The 17890-nt window shown below is 60.2% G+C and overlaps 3 protein-coding genes across 3 annotated transcripts; all 3 read left to right on the top strand.

Annotated features, from left to right (window-relative positions):
• The first annotated feature begins 34 nt into the window (after positions 1-34).
• Positions 35-4921, top strand: LOC115603216 (histone-lysine N-methyltransferase 2B-like). Its single transcript, XM_030474959.1, has 5 exons — positions 35-408; positions 1460-1570; positions 2127-2210; positions 2849-2978; positions 3362-4921. Exons 1-5 carry the CDS (start codon positions 35-37, stop codon positions 3635-3637), a joined length of 975 nt encoding a protein of 324 aa, XP_030330819.1. The 3' UTR covers positions 3638-4921.
• A 299-nt stretch (positions 4922-5220) lies between these two features.
• Positions 5221-8563, top strand: PSENEN (presenilin enhancer, gamma-secretase subunit). The gene is made up of 5 exons (XM_030474956.1): positions 5221-5301; positions 5760-5820; positions 6086-6190; positions 7487-7819; positions 8432-8563. The coding sequence occupies exons 2-4, from the start codon at positions 5760-5762 to the stop codon at positions 7624-7626; spliced, it is 306 nt and encodes a 101-aa protein (XP_030330816.1). The 5' UTR covers positions 5221-5301; the 3' UTR covers positions 7627-7819; positions 8432-8563.
• A 108-nt stretch (positions 8564-8671) lies between these two features.
• PSMC4 (proteasome 26S subunit, ATPase 4) lies at positions 8672-17532 on the top strand. Its single transcript, XM_030474954.1, has 11 exons — positions 8672-8840; positions 9862-9960; positions 10644-10830; positions 11950-12096; positions 13436-13545; positions 13634-13727; positions 14244-14411; positions 14674-14750; positions 16177-16345; positions 16836-16891; positions 17368-17532. Exons 1-11 carry the CDS (start codon positions 8805-8807, stop codon positions 17479-17481), a joined length of 1257 nt encoding a protein of 418 aa, XP_030330814.1. The 5' UTR covers positions 8672-8804; the 3' UTR covers positions 17482-17532.
• Positions 17533-17890: the final 358 nt, after the last annotated feature.

Genomic DNA, 17890 nt, shown 5'->3' on the forward strand with positions numbered 1-17890 from the left:
TGCCCCACCCCACTGACCCCCCCCCCGCGCACCCATGGGTGCTGTTGCAGGCGTGAGCGGGCTGCGGGTGCTGGGCACGCAGCCTCCTGTGCCCCCAGCCCCACTGACCCCCCGCGCACCCATGGGTGCTGTTGCAGGCGTGAGCGGGCTGCGGGTGCTGGGCACGCAGCCCCCTGTGCCCCCAGCCCCACTGACCCCCCGCGCACCCATGGGTGCTGTTGCAGGCGTGAGCGGGCTGCGGGTGCTGGGCATGCAGCACGACGCGGTGGTTTTCCTGCTGGAGCAGCTCCCGGGCGCCGGCTCCTGCTCCCGGTACCGCTTCCGGTACCACCCGCGCCGGGAGCGGGACCCCCCCCACAGCCCCCCCCACAACCCCTCCGGCTGCGCCCGCGCCGAGCTCTACCTGCGGTGGGTGCTGCGGGCGGGGGGGTGGGGGGGTATGGGTGGCCATGGGTGGGATATGGGGTCTATGGGTGGGATATGGGGGGGATATGGGGTCTATGGGTGGGATATGGGGTCTATGGGTGGGATATGGGGGGGATACGGGGGTCTATGGGTGGGATATGGGGTCTATGGGTGGGATATGGGGGTCTATGGGTGTCTATGGGTGGGATATGGGGTCTATGGGTGGGATATGGGGTCTATGGGTGGGATATGGGTGTCTATGGGTGTCTATGGGTGGGATATGGGTGGGATACGGGGGTCTACGGGTGGGATATGGGTGGCTGTGGGGGTCTATGGGTGGGATATGGGTGGCTATGGGTGTCTGTGGGTGGGATATGGGTAGGATATGGGTGTCTATGGGTGTCTGTGGGTGGGGTATGGGGTCTATGGGTGGGATGTGGGTTGCTATGCGTGTCTATGGGTGGGATACAGGTGGCTATGGGAGTCTATGGCTGTCTATGGGTGGGATATGGGTGGCTATGAGTGGGTTATGGATGGGATATGGGTGGCTATGGGGGTCTATGAGTGTCTGTGGGGGGCTATGGGTGGCATATGGGTGTCTATGAATGTCTGTGGGTGGGATATGGGGGTCTATGGGTGTCTATGGGTGGGATATGGGTGGGATATGGGTGTCGGTGTCTATGGGTGGTATATGGGTGTCTATGAATGTGTATGGGTAGGATATGGGTGGCTATGGGTGCCTATGGGTGGGATATGGGTGGCTATGGGCGTCAGTGGGTGTCTATGGGTGGGTTGGGGGCGCTGTGACACTCCCCGGGGTGCCTATGGGTGGCTGTGGGTGCTGATGGGTGGGAGGGGGCGGTCTGTGAGGCTCTATGGGGCATCAGTGTGGGGGGCTCTAACCCTCCCGGGTGCACCCATGGGTGCTCCTGCTTGGCTTCAGCCTATTCCCCCTACAGACAGCCCCCACGTTGTGCCTATACCCCTGGGGCACCCCTAGGTGCCCCATAGCACCCATGGGTGCCCCATTTAACCCTATATCCCCCCCCCATAGCAAATGCACCTTCGACATGTTCAGCTTCTTGGCGTCCCAACACCGGACCCTGCCCGAGGGACCCCCCCCCCGAGAGGAAGAGGAGGACGAGGTGCAGCTCAAGCCCACCCGGTGAGCCCAGCACCCATGGGTGCCCCCGGGACCCATAGGTGGGCCCTCAGACCCATAGGTGCCCCCCAAGAACCAGAAGTGCTGCCCAGAGCCCATGGGTGCTGCTCAATGGATGTGGTGGGCACCGCGCACGGTGCTTGAGGGGTCTTCTGCACCCTTGGGTGCTCCATAGGGTGGTGCTTGGGGGGCTGTTGAGCTCTTTGAGTGCTCTGTAGGTGGTAGTTGGGGGTCAGGAGCACCCATAGGTGGTGGTTGGGGTCGGGAGCACCCATGGGTGGTGGTGGGGTTCGGGAGCACCCATGGGTGGTGGTGGGGGTCAGGAGCACCCATGGGTGGTGGTTGGGGTCGGGAGCACCCATGGGTGGTGGTGGGGGTCGGGAGCACCCATGGGTGGTGGTGGGGGTCAGGAGCACCCATGGGTGGTGGTTGGGGTCGGGAGCACCCATGGGTGGTGGTGGGGGTCAGGAGCACCCTTGGGTGGTGGTGGGGGTCGGGAGCACCCATAGGTGGTGGGGGGGGTTGGGAGCACCCTTGGGTGCCCTGACCCCGTCCCCAGCCGTGCCACCAGCCTGGAGCTGCCCATGGCCATGCGCTTCCGGCACCTCAAGAGGACAGCCAAGGAGGCCGTCGGGGTCTATCGGTGAGGCTGTTGTGGCACCCATGGACCCATGTGGCACCCCTGTCACCCATGTCATTGTGTCCCCCATGTGTCACCCAACCCTGGTGTCATTTCTTCTTGGTGTCACCCATCTGGGGTGTCCCCCCTCCATTGCATCACCTCTTCTTGGGGTCATCTCTCTGGGTGCTGTGGGTGTCAGTGGGTGCTGTGGGTGTCAATGGGTGCTTTGGGTGTCAATGGGTGCTATGGGGTGTCAATGGGTTCTGTGGGTGGTCAGTGGGTGCTGTGGGTGTCACTGGGTGCTGTGGGGTGTCAGTGGGTGCTGTGGGTGTCACTGGGTGCTATGGGTGTCAGTGGGTGCTATGGGGTGTCAGTGGGTGCTGTGGGGTGTCAGCGGGTGCTGTGGGTGTCACTGGGTGCTGTGGGGTGTCGGCGGGTGCTGTGGGTGTCACTGGGTGCTGTGGGTGTTGGTGGGTGCTGTGGGTGTCACTGGGTGCTGTGGGTGTCGGCGGGTGCTGTGGGTGTCACTGGGTGCTGTGGGTGTCGGCGGGTGCTGTGGGTGTCAGTGGGTGCTGTGGGTGTCGGTGGGTGCTGTGGGTGTCACTGGGTGCTGTGGGTGTCACTGGGTGCTCCCTGCTGACGCCCGTGTCCCGCCCCAGCTCCGCCATCCACGGGCGGGGGCTGTTCTGCAAGAGGAACATCGAGGCCGGGGAGATGGTGATCGAGTACTCGGGCATCGTGGTGCGCTCCGTGCTCACCGACAAGAGGGAGAAGTTCTACGACAGCAAGGTGGGGCCATGGGGCACGCGGGGGCACCCGGGGGCACCCTGGGGCACCCTGGGGCACCCTGGGGGGGGCACCCTGGGGGCACCCATGTCCCCAGCCCCAGAGTCACCCCCCCAGCCCCATGGTTACATCTCCTAGCCCTTCATGGTTCCTCCATCTCTTGATGGTTCCTTCTTCTCTTAATGGTCTCCCTAAGCCCATAGTGACCCCCCCAGCCCCATAGTGACCCCCCAAGCCCATAGCAACCTCCCCATCCCCATAGCGACCTCTCCATCCTCTTATGTTGTCTCCATCTCTTGATGGTTCCTCCATCTCTTGATGGTCTCCCCAAGCCCCTATGATGCCCCCAAGCCCCCAGCGACGTCTCCCCTTCCCTCGGTGTCCAGGGCATCGGGTGCTACATGTTCCGGATGGACGCGGCGGAGGTGGTGGATGCCACGATGCACGGCAGCGCCGCGCGCTTCATCAACCACTCGTGCGAGCCCAACTGCTACTCGCGGGTGATCCACGTGGAAGGCCACAAGCACATCGTCATCTTCGCCCTGCGCCGCATCCACCGCGGCGAGGAGCTCACCTACGACTACAAGTTCCCCATCGAGGAGCCGGCGGCCAAACTGCCCTGTAACTGCGGCGCCAAGAGGTGCCGCCGCTTCCTCAACTGAGCCGCCTGGCACCCAAGGGTGCTGGGGGGGGGGAAGCGGGGGCTGGGGAGGAGATCTGGACGTAGTTATGGAGTCCCAGAGGTGTCTATAGGCCATGGGGAGTGATTCAGAGTCATAGGGAGGTGGTGGGGAGGAGATATGGAGGTGGTCTTGAAGTCCTTGAGATACCTGCAGCCAATAGGGAGTGATGGAGCTGGGATATAGAGGTAGTTACGATGTCCTCGAGGTGCCTACAGACAATGGGGAGCAAGAAACAGCCATGGGGAGGTGGTGGGGAGGAGTTAAGGGGGTGGTCTTGAGGTCCTTGAGATATCTCCAGCCAATAGGGAGGAGATGTGGAGGTATTTATGAAGTCCTGGAGGAGTCTACAGTCAATACAGAGCAAGAAACAGCCGTGGGGAGGTGGTGGAGAGGAGATACGGGGGGTTCTTGACGTCCTTGAGATGCCTCCAGGCAATGTAGAGCAAGAAACAGCCATGGGGAGGAGATACGGAGGTGGTTGTGGAGTTCTTGAGGTGTCTCCAGGCCCTGGGAGGTGGTGGAGGTGGGATATAGAGGTAGTTACCAAGTCCTTGAGATGCCTGCAGCCAATGGGGAGTGATCGGTAGTCATAGGGAAGTGGTGGGGAGGAGATCTGGAGGTGGTCGTGATGTCCTTGAGATACCTGCAGCCAATGGGGAGGAGATGTGGGGGGTTCTTCAGGTCCTGGAGCTGTCTAAAGCCAATGGGGAGCGATGAATAGTCAGAGAGGAGATATGGGAGGGCCTTGAAGTCCTGGAGGTGCCTCCCGCAGCCAATGGGGAACTGCTACGGGGCGCTCACAAAGCCCTTGAGATGCCTCCAGCCAATGGGGAGCAAAGAACACTCAATGGAGACCCACCCCCAGCCAATGGGGAGAGGAGATGTGGGGCCTCCCGAAGCCCTCGAGATGCCTCCAGCCAATGGGGAAGCGGCTGGAGAAGGGACCTGGACCCTGCCCGGGGCTGGAGACGGGCACCCGAAGCCCCGGAGATGCCTCCAGCCCCATCGCGCCCCTCTTTGGGTGCCTCGGGACACCCCCCCGGTGCGCTGGGGAGCACCCATGGGTGCTATGGGGCACCCCACGCCCCCCGGCGGGGCCCAGGGACCATTTTGGGGCCGTTTCGGGACCGGTTCGGGACCATTTTGGGGCCATTTGGGGCGGTTTTGGGGCCATTTTTTGTACCGTGCCCGGAGCCGCGCCCGAGGCTCCGCCCACAATAAAAGAGGCGCCGCGTCCGCCAGGGGGCGCTGTGGCCGAGGCCACGCCCCTTTTCTCTCTATGGCTCCGCCCCCTTTCTACTGTGGCCACGCCCCTTCCTATGGCCCCGCCCCTCTCCTCCTCCCGCCGCTCCCATTGGCCGCTGCAGTCCCGCCCCTTCCCTGGCCACGCCCCCTCGCTGTGGCCCGCCCCTTCTCTATGCCCCTGTCCCCATTGGCTAAGCTCCTCCACGCTGGCCCCGCCCCTTTCCTGTGGCCACGCCCCCCCTATGGCGCTGCCCAATCCCAGCCCCGGCTTTCCCCTTTGGCCCCGCCCCTTTTGCCGTGGCCGCGCTCCCATTGGCGGAGCGGCCGCTGCCCGCGCGCGGGAAGGGGCGGGGCCGGAAGCGGAAGCGCTGCTCGGGGCTGGCGGCGGCGGCGCGGAGGTAACGGGGCGGCCGCTTGTGGGGCCAAAGGGGCGGTTGTGGGGCAGATGTGGGGCCAAAGGGGGGGCTATGGGGCAGCTGTGGGGCGGGGGGGGGCAGTTATGAGGTCAGAGGGGGACTATGGGGCTGGGGGGGGGCAGATATGGGGCCAAAGGGGCAGTTATGGGTCCAAAGTGGGGGCTATGGGGCTGGGGGGGGGCAGTTGTGGGGCCAAAGGAGGGGTTATGGGGCTGGGGGAGCAGTTATGAGGCCAGAGGGGGACTATGGGGCAGCTATGCGGCTGGGGGGGGCAGATGTGGGGCCAAAGGGGTACTTATGGGGCTGGGGGGGGCAGTTATGGGTCCAAAGTGGGGGCTATGGGGCAGCTTTGGGGCTGGGGGTGGCAGTTGTGGGGCCAGAGGGGGGCAATGGGGCTGGGGGGCGGCTCTTGTGGGGCAGAGCTGAGCTGTGGGGCACAGATGAACCTGGAGCGTGTGTCCAATGAGGACAAGCTGGAGCTGTGCCGCAAGTACTACCTGGGTGAGCCCTATAGCGCCCTATAGGTACCTATAGAGACCCACAGAACTCCATAGGTGCCCTATAGATACCCACAGTACCCTATAGGTGCCCCATAGGCACCTCCAGTACCCTGTAGCTGCCTTACAGATACCTCTTGTGCCCCATACTCCATCTATAAGTGCCCCATAAACACCTATAGGACCCTTGTAGGCCCCCATAACCCCCTTTTCCCCCCCCATAACCCCCCATAGGCCCCCTATAGGCCCCTATAGCAGCTATTCCATAGGGGGCTTTGCGTTGCTGCCCTTCCTGTGGCTGGTGAACGTAGTCTGGTTCTTCCGCGAGGCCTTCGTGGCCCCCCCCTATGGGGAGCAGCCGCTCATACGCCGCTGTGAGTGCCCCTACAGGGGCTATGGGGGGTCTGGGGGGGGCTATAAGGGGGGGCTAGGGGGGTCTATGGGGTGTCTGGGGGGTTATGTGGGGTTCTATGTGGTGTCTATAGGGGTTTGGGGGGGGCTGTGGGGGGGCTATGGGGGTTTTAGGGTGGTCTGTGGGGGTCTATAGGGGGCTATGGGGGTCTGGGGGGTGCTATAGGGGGGCTATGGGGTGCTGTGGGTGTCTGTGTGATGTCTGTGGGGGGCTATAGGGGGGGCTGTGGGTACCAGGGAGGTTCTCATGTTGACTTGGGGTGTCCCCCCTTTTCTCCCCCCTTTCCCCCCCATTTGCCCTCATTTTATTGCCTATATCCCCCCCCATATTGCCCTATACCGTCCTATATATGCCCTGTATCCTCCATATTCCCCCCGTTATGTCCCCTTATATATCCCTATATGTTCTTCTACATATTTTCGCTGTTTCTTTATATACCGCTCTATACCGGTATATATTCTCTATATCCCTTGTATATCCTCCTATATATGTTCTATGTATTACCTATATTCCCCCCATACACTCCTATATACTTCTCTCTGTACCCCTTATATGTGTCTGTATATGTCCTATACATCTCTGTATATCTCTTATGTATCTCTCTATATCCCTGTATCCCATTACATCTCTCTTATCTTCCTATGTACTATTCTATATTTCCTATATCTCTTTATATATCCCGTATGCTCTCTATATGCCTGTATATAATGTCTATACCCCCCATATACCTCGTATATACTCCTGTATACTACTGTGTATTCCTTATATCCCCTTATATATCCCCTGTACCCCCCCATATACCCCCCATATACTTCCTATATTCCCCTGTATACCTCCATGCACCTTTATATCCCCTTATATACTGCTATATATCCTGTGTAACCCCTTATATCCCCCCATATACCCTTATATACTTTCTATATCTCTCTATATATGTGCATGCACCGCTATATTCCCTTATATGTTCTTACATACTCTCTATATTTTCCCATATACCCCTATATCCCCCCTATATCCCCCCCTATATCCCCCTATATAATTCCATGCACTGCTATATTACCTTATATACTCCTATATACTATCTATATTTTCCCATATACCGCTATATCCCCCCATATCCCCTTATATATCTCCATGCACCGCTATATCCCCTTATATACCCCTATATCCCCCCCATATCTCCTTATATATCTCCATGCACCGCTATATCCCCTTATATACCCCTATATATCCCCCCATACCCCCCATACCCCCCCAGACGTGCGCCGCTCCGCGCTGGGGCTGGGGCTCTGGGGCGTGGGGCTGGGCGCCTGGGTCGGGGTGTTCCAAACGCAGCGCGCCCAGTGGGGGCCGTGGGGGGACTACCTGGCCTTCACCCTGCCCCTCGGCACCCCCTGACCCCCCCCCCGAGCGGGGATCCCCCCCCGGGATCAAGGGATCCCCCCTCGGCATCGGGGGATCCCCCCTTTGGGACGCGGGATCCCCCCTTCGGAACGTGCCCCCCCCCCCCCGCCGTTGGAACGTGGTACCTCCCGCTACGGAGAGTGGCGCCGCCTGCTTGGAGAGCGCGACCCCCCCCATGGAGAGAGTGGTATCGCCCGGGGGGGGGGGGGGGCCTTGAAATGGGGGGAAATGGGTTAAAATGGGAGGAAATGGGTTAAAAAGGGGGATAATGGGTTAAAATGGGGGGAAATGGGGGAAAATAGGGGGAAAAATGGATGAAAAGAGGAAAAATGGGTCAAAATGGGGGAAAATGGGTTTAAATGGGAGGAAGTGGGCTAAAATGGGGGAAATGGGTTAAAATGGGGGGAAATAGGTTAAAATGGGGGGAAATGGAAGGAAATGGGTGAAAATGGGGTTAAAATGGGGGGAAAGGAGGGAAAATAGGGGGAAATGGGTTAAAATGGGGGGAAATGGGTTAAAATGGGGGGAAATGCGTTAAAATGAGGCTTGAAATGGGGGAAATGGGTTAAAATGGGGGGAATGCATTAAAATGAGGCTTGAAATGGGTCAAAATGAGAGAAAATGGGTTAAAATGGGGGGAAATGGGTTTTTTACCCCAAAACTGGGGGGATTTACTTCAGATTTGGGGGGGGGCACCCCGTCTATGGGCTGTACCGTGGGCTTTGAGGGGGAGGGGGGTTGTGGGGACCCCCCCCGTTGTGTTTTGGGGTGATGCTGATTGTGTGTGTCCCCCCCACAGGAGCGGTGACGTCGTGTGACGTCACATAGAGGACACGACACCCCCCTCAATCCCCCCCCTTTTAATGCGGGTTTGGAGCGTTCCCCCCGGCCCGCTCTGCCCCATTCATTAAAGCCGCTGTGGCTCCGCCCACTCGATGCTCATTGGCTGGGAGCCATGGGGGGTGTGGTCTCGTCTTGGCCACGCCCATAGTGGGTAAGGGCGGGGGGTGGGCGGGGCCAAGGGGCCCAATTGGGCGCCATGTTGGCTCCGGAGTCCCTCCAAGGACTACATCTCCCGTCACCCCCCGCGCCACATCCGGGTCTCCGCCCTTTCCCTTCCCTTACCGGAAGGGGGGGAGCGGCACTTCCGGCGTCCGCCGCGCGCCGTCACGATGGAGGAGCTGGGGCTGCTCAGCGAGAAAGCGCAGGTGAGGCCCGGAACGGCGCCAAAGAGCCCCAAAATAGCCCCAAATCACCCCCAAACAGCCCCAAAACACCCCGAAATAGCCCGAAATCACCCCGAAACAGCCCCCAAACACCCCCAAACAGCGCGAAATCACCCCAAAATAGCCCAAATCACCCCGGAACAGCGCGAAATCACCCCAAAAGAGCCCAAATCAGCCGAAACAGCGAGAAATCGCCCCCAAACAGCCCAAATCACCCCACAGCAGGGCGAAATCGCCCCAAAATCACCCCAGAACAGCCCAAATCACCCCAGAACAGCGCGAAATCAGCCCAAAATAGCCCCAAATGAGCCCTAAATCACCCCAAATCACCCTAAACTAGCCCCAAACAGCCCCAAATCAGCCAAATCACCCCACAGCAGGGCGAAATCGCCCCAAAATCACCCCAAAACAGCCCAAATCACCCCAGAACAGTGCGAAATCACCCCAAAATAGCCCAAAATCAGCCCAAAACAGCCCCCAATAAGCCCTAAATCACCCCAAATCACCCTGAACTAGCCCAAAACAGCCCCAAATCACCCCAAAATAACCCTAAATCACACTAAAGCAGCCCCAAATCACCCCAAAACACTGCAAGATCACCCCAAAGTAGCCCCAAATCACCCTAAACCAGCCCAAGTCACCCCAAAATAGCCCAAGTCACTCCAAAACAGCTCTAAATCACACTAAGCCAGCCCCAAATCACCCCAAAACAGCCCTAAATCTGCCCAAATCACCCCAAAATCACCTTAAAATACGCTCAAACACCCCAAAACAGCCAAAAATCAGCCCCAAACACCCCAACCTCAGCCCAGCCCAGCCCCAAATCACTCTAAACCAGCCCCAAACACCCCAAAACGCACCTGAGCCCCCTTCAACCCCCCCCGAGTCCCCCCCCATTGACACCCCCCTTATCCCACCTATGGGTGCCCCCCATCTCTATCTGCCCCCCATTGTGTGACCCCCCCTCCCACCCATGGGTGCCCCCTTTGTCCCCCCCCCACAGGAGGAGCTCCCGGCTCTGGCCACCCCCCGGCCCCCCCCCGGATTGTCCTTCCTGGTGCCGGAGCCCGAGGACCTGGAGGACCTGTACAGCCGCTACAAGGTGGGGGGCGATGGGGGGCAGTGGGGTGGGGGCACACAGGCAGCACCCCTGGACCCATAAGTGTCACCATGGAAGGTATTGGAGGAGATGGAGGTGGACATCAATGGGGTGGAGACATCAATGGGGTGGTGAAGCTCAATGGGGTTGGGCTGGAGGCATCAGTGGGGTGGAGAAGCTCAATGGGGTGGAGAAGCTCCATGGTGAGGGGATGGAAGCATCAATGGGGTGGAGAAGCTCAATGGGGATGTGCTGGAGGCATCAATGGGGTGGAGAAGCTCCATGATGAGGGGATGGAAGCATCAATGGGGTAGAGAAGCTCAATGGGGATGGGCTGGAGGCATCAATGGGGTGGAGAAGCTCCATGGTGAGGGGCTGCATGCATCAGTGGGGTGGAGAAGCTCAAAGGGGATGGGCTGGAGGCATCAATGGGGTGGAGAAGCTCAATGGGGATGGGCTGGAGGCATCAATGGGGTGGAGAAGCTCAATGGCAATGGGGTGGAGAAGTTCAATGGGGATGGGCTGGAGGCATCAATGGGGTGGAGAAGCTCAATGGTGAGGGGCTGGGGCTGTCTGTGGGGTGGAGAAGCTCCGTGGTGAGGGGCTGGGGCTGTCCGTGGGGTGGCGAAGCTCCGTGGTGGGGGGCTGGGGCCGTCCGTGGGGCTGAGGGGGCCGCTGCCCCGCAGAAGCTGCAGCAGGAGCTGGAGTTCCTGGAGGTGCAGGAGGAGTACATCAAGGACGAGCAGAAGAACCTGAAGAAGGAGTTCCTGCACGCGCAGGAGGAGGTGAAGCGCATCCAGAGCATCCCCCTCGTCATCGGCCAGTTCCTGGAGGCCGTGGACCAGAACACGGCCATCGTGGGCTCCACCACCGGTGAGGGCACCGGGGGGCAGCCCCATGGGCAGCGGTGGGCACGGAGCCATAGATCAGCACCATGGACAGCGGTGGGGTGGACACAGCCCCATGGACGGGGTGGGCAGAGACCCATAGATCAGCACCATGGACAGGGGTGGGCAGGGGCCCATGGATCAGCCCCATGGATAGGGGTGGGGTGGGCAGAGACCCATAGATCAGCCCCATGGACAGGGGTGGGGTGGGCAGAGACCCATAGATCAGCCCCATGGATAGGTTGGGGTGGGCATGGCCCCATAGATAGAGGTGGTGGGATGGACACAGCCCCATAGATAGAAGTGGTGGGATGAACATGGCCCCATAGATCAGCCCCATGGACAGGGGGTAGTGGGATGGACACAGCCCTATGGATCAGCCCCATGGACAAGGGCTGGTGGGATGGACATAGCCCCATAGATACAGGGTGGTGGCATGAGCATAGCCCCATAGATCAGCCCCATGGACAAGGGAGTGCTGGGGTGGACATAGGTCCATAGATCAGCCCCATGGACAAAGGGCAGTGGTATGGACATGGAGGGGTTGGAGGTGCCCATGGGGCGGTGGGGACATGGGGCTGGACAGGAGGGGCTGGAGGTGCCCATGGGGCGATGGGGACATGGGGCTGGACAGGAGGGGCTGGAGGTGCCCATGGGGCGATGGGGACATGGGGCTGGACAGGAGGGGCTGGAGGTGCCCATGGGGCGATGGGGACATGGGGCTGGACAGGAGGGGCTGGAGGTGCCCATGGGGCGATGGGGCTGGACAGGAGGGGCTGGAGGTGCCCATGGGGCGATGGGGACATGGGGCTGGACAGGAGGGGCTGGAGGTGCCCGTGGGGGGGTTGGACGCGGTGGGGCTGGACAGGAAGGGTTGGAGGTGCCCATGGGGGGGTTGGATGCGGTGGGGCTGGACAGGAGGGGCTGGAGGTGCCCGTGGGGGGGTTGGACGCGGTGGGGCTGGACAGGAAGGGTTGGAGGTGCCCATGGGGCAGTTGGACGCGGTGGGGCCCTGGAGCTGCCCATCAGCCACCAGCGCCGCTGGGGACCCGCAGCAGGAGCAGCCCCGTCCCTTGGAGCCCCCCTTGAGCAGCTTCTCCTGCAGGTTCCAACTACTACGTGCGCATCCTGAGCACCATCGACCGCGAGCTGCTGAAGCCCAACGCCTCGGTGGCCCTGCACAAGCACAGCAACGCGCTGGTGGACGTGCTGCCCCCCGAGGCCGACAGCAGCATCATGATGCTCACCTCAGGTGGGGCCTCCCCGGCCACCACGGACGTGCTGGGGGCACCAGCGGGGCTTCGCGGGGGGAGAGAGTAGGGGGGAGATGGTCAAAAGTGGAGGTGGAGCGAGGTGGAGATGGGTGGGGGGGCTCCATCCATGCCCATGGTTGGTGGGGCTCCAATGGTGATGGGTTTCCTTGGTGGTGGGTCTCCATCCACCACCATAGTTGGTGGGTCTCCAATGGTGATGGGTTTCCCTGGTGGTGGATCTCCATCCTTGGAACTTATTGGAGAAGGTCCCAAGTGGATGGAGATGCTTTGAGGAGCAGTTTGGGGCAGGAACCTGCTGTCCCCATGGGTTAGAACCATCACCAATGGTGGTGGGTCTCCATCCAGCAGCATAGTTGGTGGATCTCCAATGGTGATGGGTTTCCCTGGTGGTAGGGCTCCATCTATGCCCATAGTTGGTGGATCTCCATCCTTGGAACCTATTGGAGAAGGTCCCAAGGGGCTGGAGATGCTTTGAGGAGCAGTTTGGAGCATGAACCTGCTGTCCCCATGGGTTAGAACCATCACCAATGGTGGTGGGGCTCCATCCATGCCCATAGTTAATGGGTGTCCATCCATGTCCAGTGGTGGTGGGTCTCTGTCTATGATCATAGTTGATGGGTCTTCATCCTTGGAACCTATTGGAGAAGGTCCCAAGTGGCTGGAGATGCTTTGAGGAGCACTTTGGGGCAGGAACCTGCTGTCCCCATGGGTTAGAACCATCACCAATGGTGGGGGGGCTCCATCTATGCCCATAGTTGGTGGATCTCCAATGGTGATGGGTTTCCCTGGTGGTGGGGCTCCATCCATGCCCATAGTTGATGGATCTCCATCCATGTGCAATGGTGGTGGGGCTCCATCTATGCCCATAGTTGGTGGATCTCCATCCTTGGAACCTATTGGAGAAGGTCCCAAGGGGCTGGAGATGCTTTGAGGAGCACTTTGGGGCAGGAACCTGCTGTCCCCATGGGTTAGAACCATCAGCAATGGTGGTGGGGCTCCATCTATGCCCATAGTTGATGGGTCTCTATCCATGTGCAGTGGTGGTGGGGCTCCATCCATGCCCATAGTTGATGGGTGTCCAATGGTGATGGGTTTCCCTGGTGGTGGGGCTCCATCTGTGCCCATAGTTGGTGGATCTCCATGCTTGGAACCTATTGGAGAAGGTCCCAAGTGGCTGCAGATGCTTTGAGGAGCACTTTGGGGCAGGAACCTGCTGTCCCCATGGGTTAGGACCATCACCAATGGTGGTGGGGATCCCTCCATGCCCCCAGTGGATGGGTCTCCACCCATGCCCATGGCCCATGGACCTCTTTGCAGACCAGAAGCCCGACGTGATGTACGCCGACATCGGGGGCATGGACATCCAGAAGCAGGAGGTCCGCGAGGCCGTGGAGCTGCCCCTGACCCACTTTGAGCTCTACAAGCAGGTTGGAGCCCCTGGAGCACCCCATGGTAGCACCTACGGGACCTCTAGGGCCACCTTTGGGTGTCGTCCACGTTGTGCCCTCCCCATAGATCGGCATTGACCCCCCGCGAGGTGTCCTCATGTATGGACCTCCCGGCTGCGGCAAGACCATGTTGGCCAAGGCGGTGGCGCATCACACCACGGGTGAGCTCCTCCATGGGGTGGTGGGGCACCCATGGGTGGGGGGGGGTTCCTTTGGGTGCTGATGGTCTCCATGGGGTCCTGTGGTCTCCACGGGGTCCTGATGGGTTCCTTGAGGTCCTGATGATCTCCATGATGTCCTATGGGCTCCATCAGGTCCTATGGTCTCCATGGGGTTCCTTTGGTTCCTGATGGTCTCCATGAGGTCCTATGGACTCTATGATGTCCTATGGTCTCCATGAGGTCTTCTGGTGCCCATGAGGTCCTATGGTCTGCATGAGGTTCTATGATGTCCATGGCTGTCCATGGCTCTCCATGAGGTCCTATGGGCTCCATGGCTCTCCATGAGCTCCTATGACCTCCCTGGCTCTCCATGAGATCCTATGATCCCCATGAGACCCTCTGGTCTCCAGGGGGTTCTGGTGGCCTCCACGAGCTCCCGCGTTCCCCCCGAAGCCCTATGGCCTGCGTGGGTCCCCCCCCCCCGGGCCCCCCCTGAGCGCGGTGTCCCCCCCGCAGCCGCCTTCATCCGGGTGGTGGGCTCGGAGTTTGTGCAGAAGTACCTGGGGGAGGGCCCGCGCATGGTGCGCGACGTCTTCCGCCTGGCCAAGGAGAACGCGCCCGCCATCATCTTCATCGACGAGATCGACGCCATCGCCACCAAGCGCTTCGACGCCCAGACCGGCGGTGAGGGGCCGGGGGGACACCTGGGGGGCGAGGGACCCCATAGAGAACCACGTGGGGGGGTCTGAGGTGGGTTTGGGGGTGAAGAACCTACTGGAGAACCCAATGGTGGGGTTTGGAGACACCTTGCTGGGCATTGGGGGTGGGCTTGGGGGTGAAGAACCCCATAGAGAACCACATGGTGTGGGGGGACCCCTGGTCCCTCTGTGGGGCAGGTCAGTGGGTCCATGGGTGCTCCATGACCCCCCTCGTGTCCCCCCCACAGCTGACCGGGAGGTTCAACGCATCCTCCTGGAGCTCCTCAACCAGATGGATGGGTTCGACCAGAACGTCAACGTCAAGGTGGGTCCTATGGGTGCTGTGGGGGTGCTCTGCGGTCCTATGGGGTCCTATGGGTGCTATGGGGTCCTATGGAGCTCCCATGGATTCTGTGGAGCTCCCATGGTCCTATGAAGCTCCTATGGGTGCTGTTAAGGTGCCATGGTCCTATGGAGCTCCCCTGGGTCCTATGGAGCTCCCATTGCTTCTATGAGGTCCTATGGGTTCTATGAGGTCTCATGGTCCTATAGAGTTCCTATAGGTGCTATGGATATCCCATAGTTGTACAGAGCTCCTATGGGTCCTATGGAGCTCCCATTGGTTCTACGAGGTCCTATGGGTACCATGAGGTCCTCTGGGTCCTATGGAGCTCCCATTGCTTCTATGAGGTCCTAGCGGTTCCATGAGGTCCTGTGGAGCTCCCATTGGTTCTGTGGGTCCTATGGAGCTCCCATTGGTTCTATGAGGTCCTAGGGGTCCTATGGAGCTCCCATTGGTTCTATGAGGTCCGAGGGGTTCCATGAGGTCCCTGGGGTCCTATGGAGCTCCCATTGGTTCTGTGAGCTCCGAGGGCTCCTATGGAGCTCCCATTGGTTCTATGAGGTCCTCTGGGTCCTATGGAGCTCCCATTGGTTCTATGAGGTCCCCGGGGTCCTATGGAGCTCCCATTGGTTCTACGAGGTCTTCTGGGTCCTATGGAGCTCCCATTGGTTCTATGAGGTCCTCAGGGTCCTATGGAGCTCCCATTGGTTCTATGAGGTCTGAGGGGTTCCATGAGGTCCTCTGGGTCCTATGGAGCTCTCATTGGTTCTATGAGGTGCTCTGGGTCCTATGGAGCTCCCATTGGTTCTATGAGGTCCTCTGGGTCCTATGGAGCTCCCATTGGTTCTATGAGGTCCTCTGGGTCCTATGGAGCTCCCATTGGTTCTATGAGGTCCGAGGGGTCCTATGGAGCTCCCATTGGTTCTATGAGGTCCGAGGGGTCCTATGGAGCTCCCATTGGTTCTACGAGGTCCTAGGGGTCCTATGGAGCTCCCATTGGTTCTATGAGGTCCGAGGGGTCCTATGGAGCTCCCATTGGTTCTATGAGGTCCGAGGGGTCCTATGGAGCTCCCATTGGTTCTATGAGGTCCGAGGGGTCCTGTGGAGCTCCCATTGGTTCTACGAGGTCCTAGGGGTCCTCTGGAGCTCCCATTGGTTCTGTGAGGTCTTCTGGGTCCTCTGGAGCTCCCATTGGTTCTACGAGGTCCTCTGGGTCCTATGGAGCTCCCATTGGTTCTACGAGGTCCTATGGAGCTCCCATTGGTTCTGTGGGTCCTATGGAGCTCCCATTGCTTCTATGAGGTCCTCTGGGTCCTATGGAGCTCCCATTGGTTCTGTGAGCTCCGAGGGCTCCTCTGGAGCTCCCATTGGTTCGCTGAGGTCCTCTGGAGCCTCCATGTCCCCCCAGGTGATCATGGCCACGAACCGGGCGGACACGCTGGACCCGGCGCTGCTGCGGCCGGGCCGCCTGGACCGCAAGATCGAGTTCCCGTTGCCCGACCGGCGGCAGAAGCGCCTCATCTTCTCCACCATCACCGGCAAGATGAACCTCTCCGAGGAGGTGGACCTCGAGGACTGTATCCAGGGCCAGGGCGGGACCCCAGCGTGGCCACTGGGGGGGGAACACGGGGTGGACCTGATGGGCCAGCATTGGGTTGACCTGATGGTCCATGTCTTGACTTGATGGTCCGTCCTTGGCTTGACCATGGTCCATCCGTAGGTTGACCTGATGGCCCATCCCTGGACACTGGGGAGTCCATGGGGACATTATGGAGCCCATGGGGACAGCGGGGACACCAAGGGAGATAGTGGGGACATCAGGAACCACGGGGAGATGTTGGGATTGGGAACACCATGGGGACCCTATGGGGATGTTATGGAGCCCGTGGGGACATTGGGGACCTCATGGGGACGTCAGGAACCATGGGGAGATGTTGGGGTTGGGAACACCTTGGGGACCCTATGGGGATGTTATGGAGCCCATGGGGACGTTATGGAGCCTATGGGGACAGCGGGGACCTCATGGGGGACCTGGAGGAGAGGACGTTTCCTTCACCCCCCATGCAGACGTGGCTCGGCCAGACAAGATCTCAGGAGCTGACATCAACTCCATCTGCCAGGAGGTGGGTGACACCATGGGGCCAGGTCCCACCACGGCAGGGGGACAAGGAAGTGACATGGGTGCTATGGCACCCCAGCTGAAGGGGACAGCGGGCAAGCGCTGGGTTGACCTGATGGCCCATCTATGACCTGGCGTGTCCTTGGGTTGACCTGATGGCGTGTCCTTGGGTTGACCTGATGGCCTATCCATGGGTTGACCTGATGGCATGTCCTTGGGTTGACCTGATGGCCCATCTATGACCTGGCGTGTCTTTGGGTTGACCTGATGGCCCATCCATGGGTTGACCTGATGGCCCATCTATGGATTGACCTGGCGTGTCCGTGGGTTGACCTGATGGCATGTCCTTGGGTTGACCTGATGGCCCATCCTTGGGCTGACCTGATGGCCCGTCCTTGCTGTGGAGTGCCATGGGTGCCACAATGGCCTGTCCCCAGAGGGCGTGGGTGCCATGGGTGCCATGGTGAGCTGTCCCCATAGGGTGGCATGCTGGCGGTGCGGGAGAACAGGTACATCGTGTTGGCCAAGGACTTCGAGAAGGCCTACAAGACTGTCATCAAGAAGGATGAGCAGGAGCACGAGTTCTACAAGTGACAGCCTGGGGACAATGGGGACACCCCAATAAACCTCAGCGCACCCCCACAACCTGCTTGGTCTGGGTCGACGTGGGGCAGGGGCAGGGCTATGGGGTGTTGAGGGCCATGGGGACATCATTGAGGGCATGGGGGTGTCAGTGGGGTCATGGAGATGTCCATGGGGAGCTTCTGGGAAGCACTGGGGTGATACTGGGAGGCACTGGGAGGCATTTAGGAACAATTGGGAGACACTGGGGTGATACTGGGAGGCACTGGGAGCTATTGGGGGGCCCTGGGGTGACACTAGGATGCAATGGGGGGCAATGAGAGGCACTAGGGTGATACTGGGGGGCTATTGGGGTGCAATGGGGGGCAATGGGGGGCATTCAGGAGCTATTTGGGGGGGGGCACTAAACCGGAGGGGGCGG

Source organism: Strigops habroptila, unplaced genomic scaffold (assembly GCF_004027225.2).
Source record: "Strigops habroptila isolate Jane unplaced genomic scaffold, bStrHab1.2.pri NW_022045626.1_ctg1, whole genome shotgun sequence".
NCBI lineage: Eukaryota > Metazoa > Chordata > Aves > Psittaciformes > Psittacidae > Strigops > Strigops habroptila.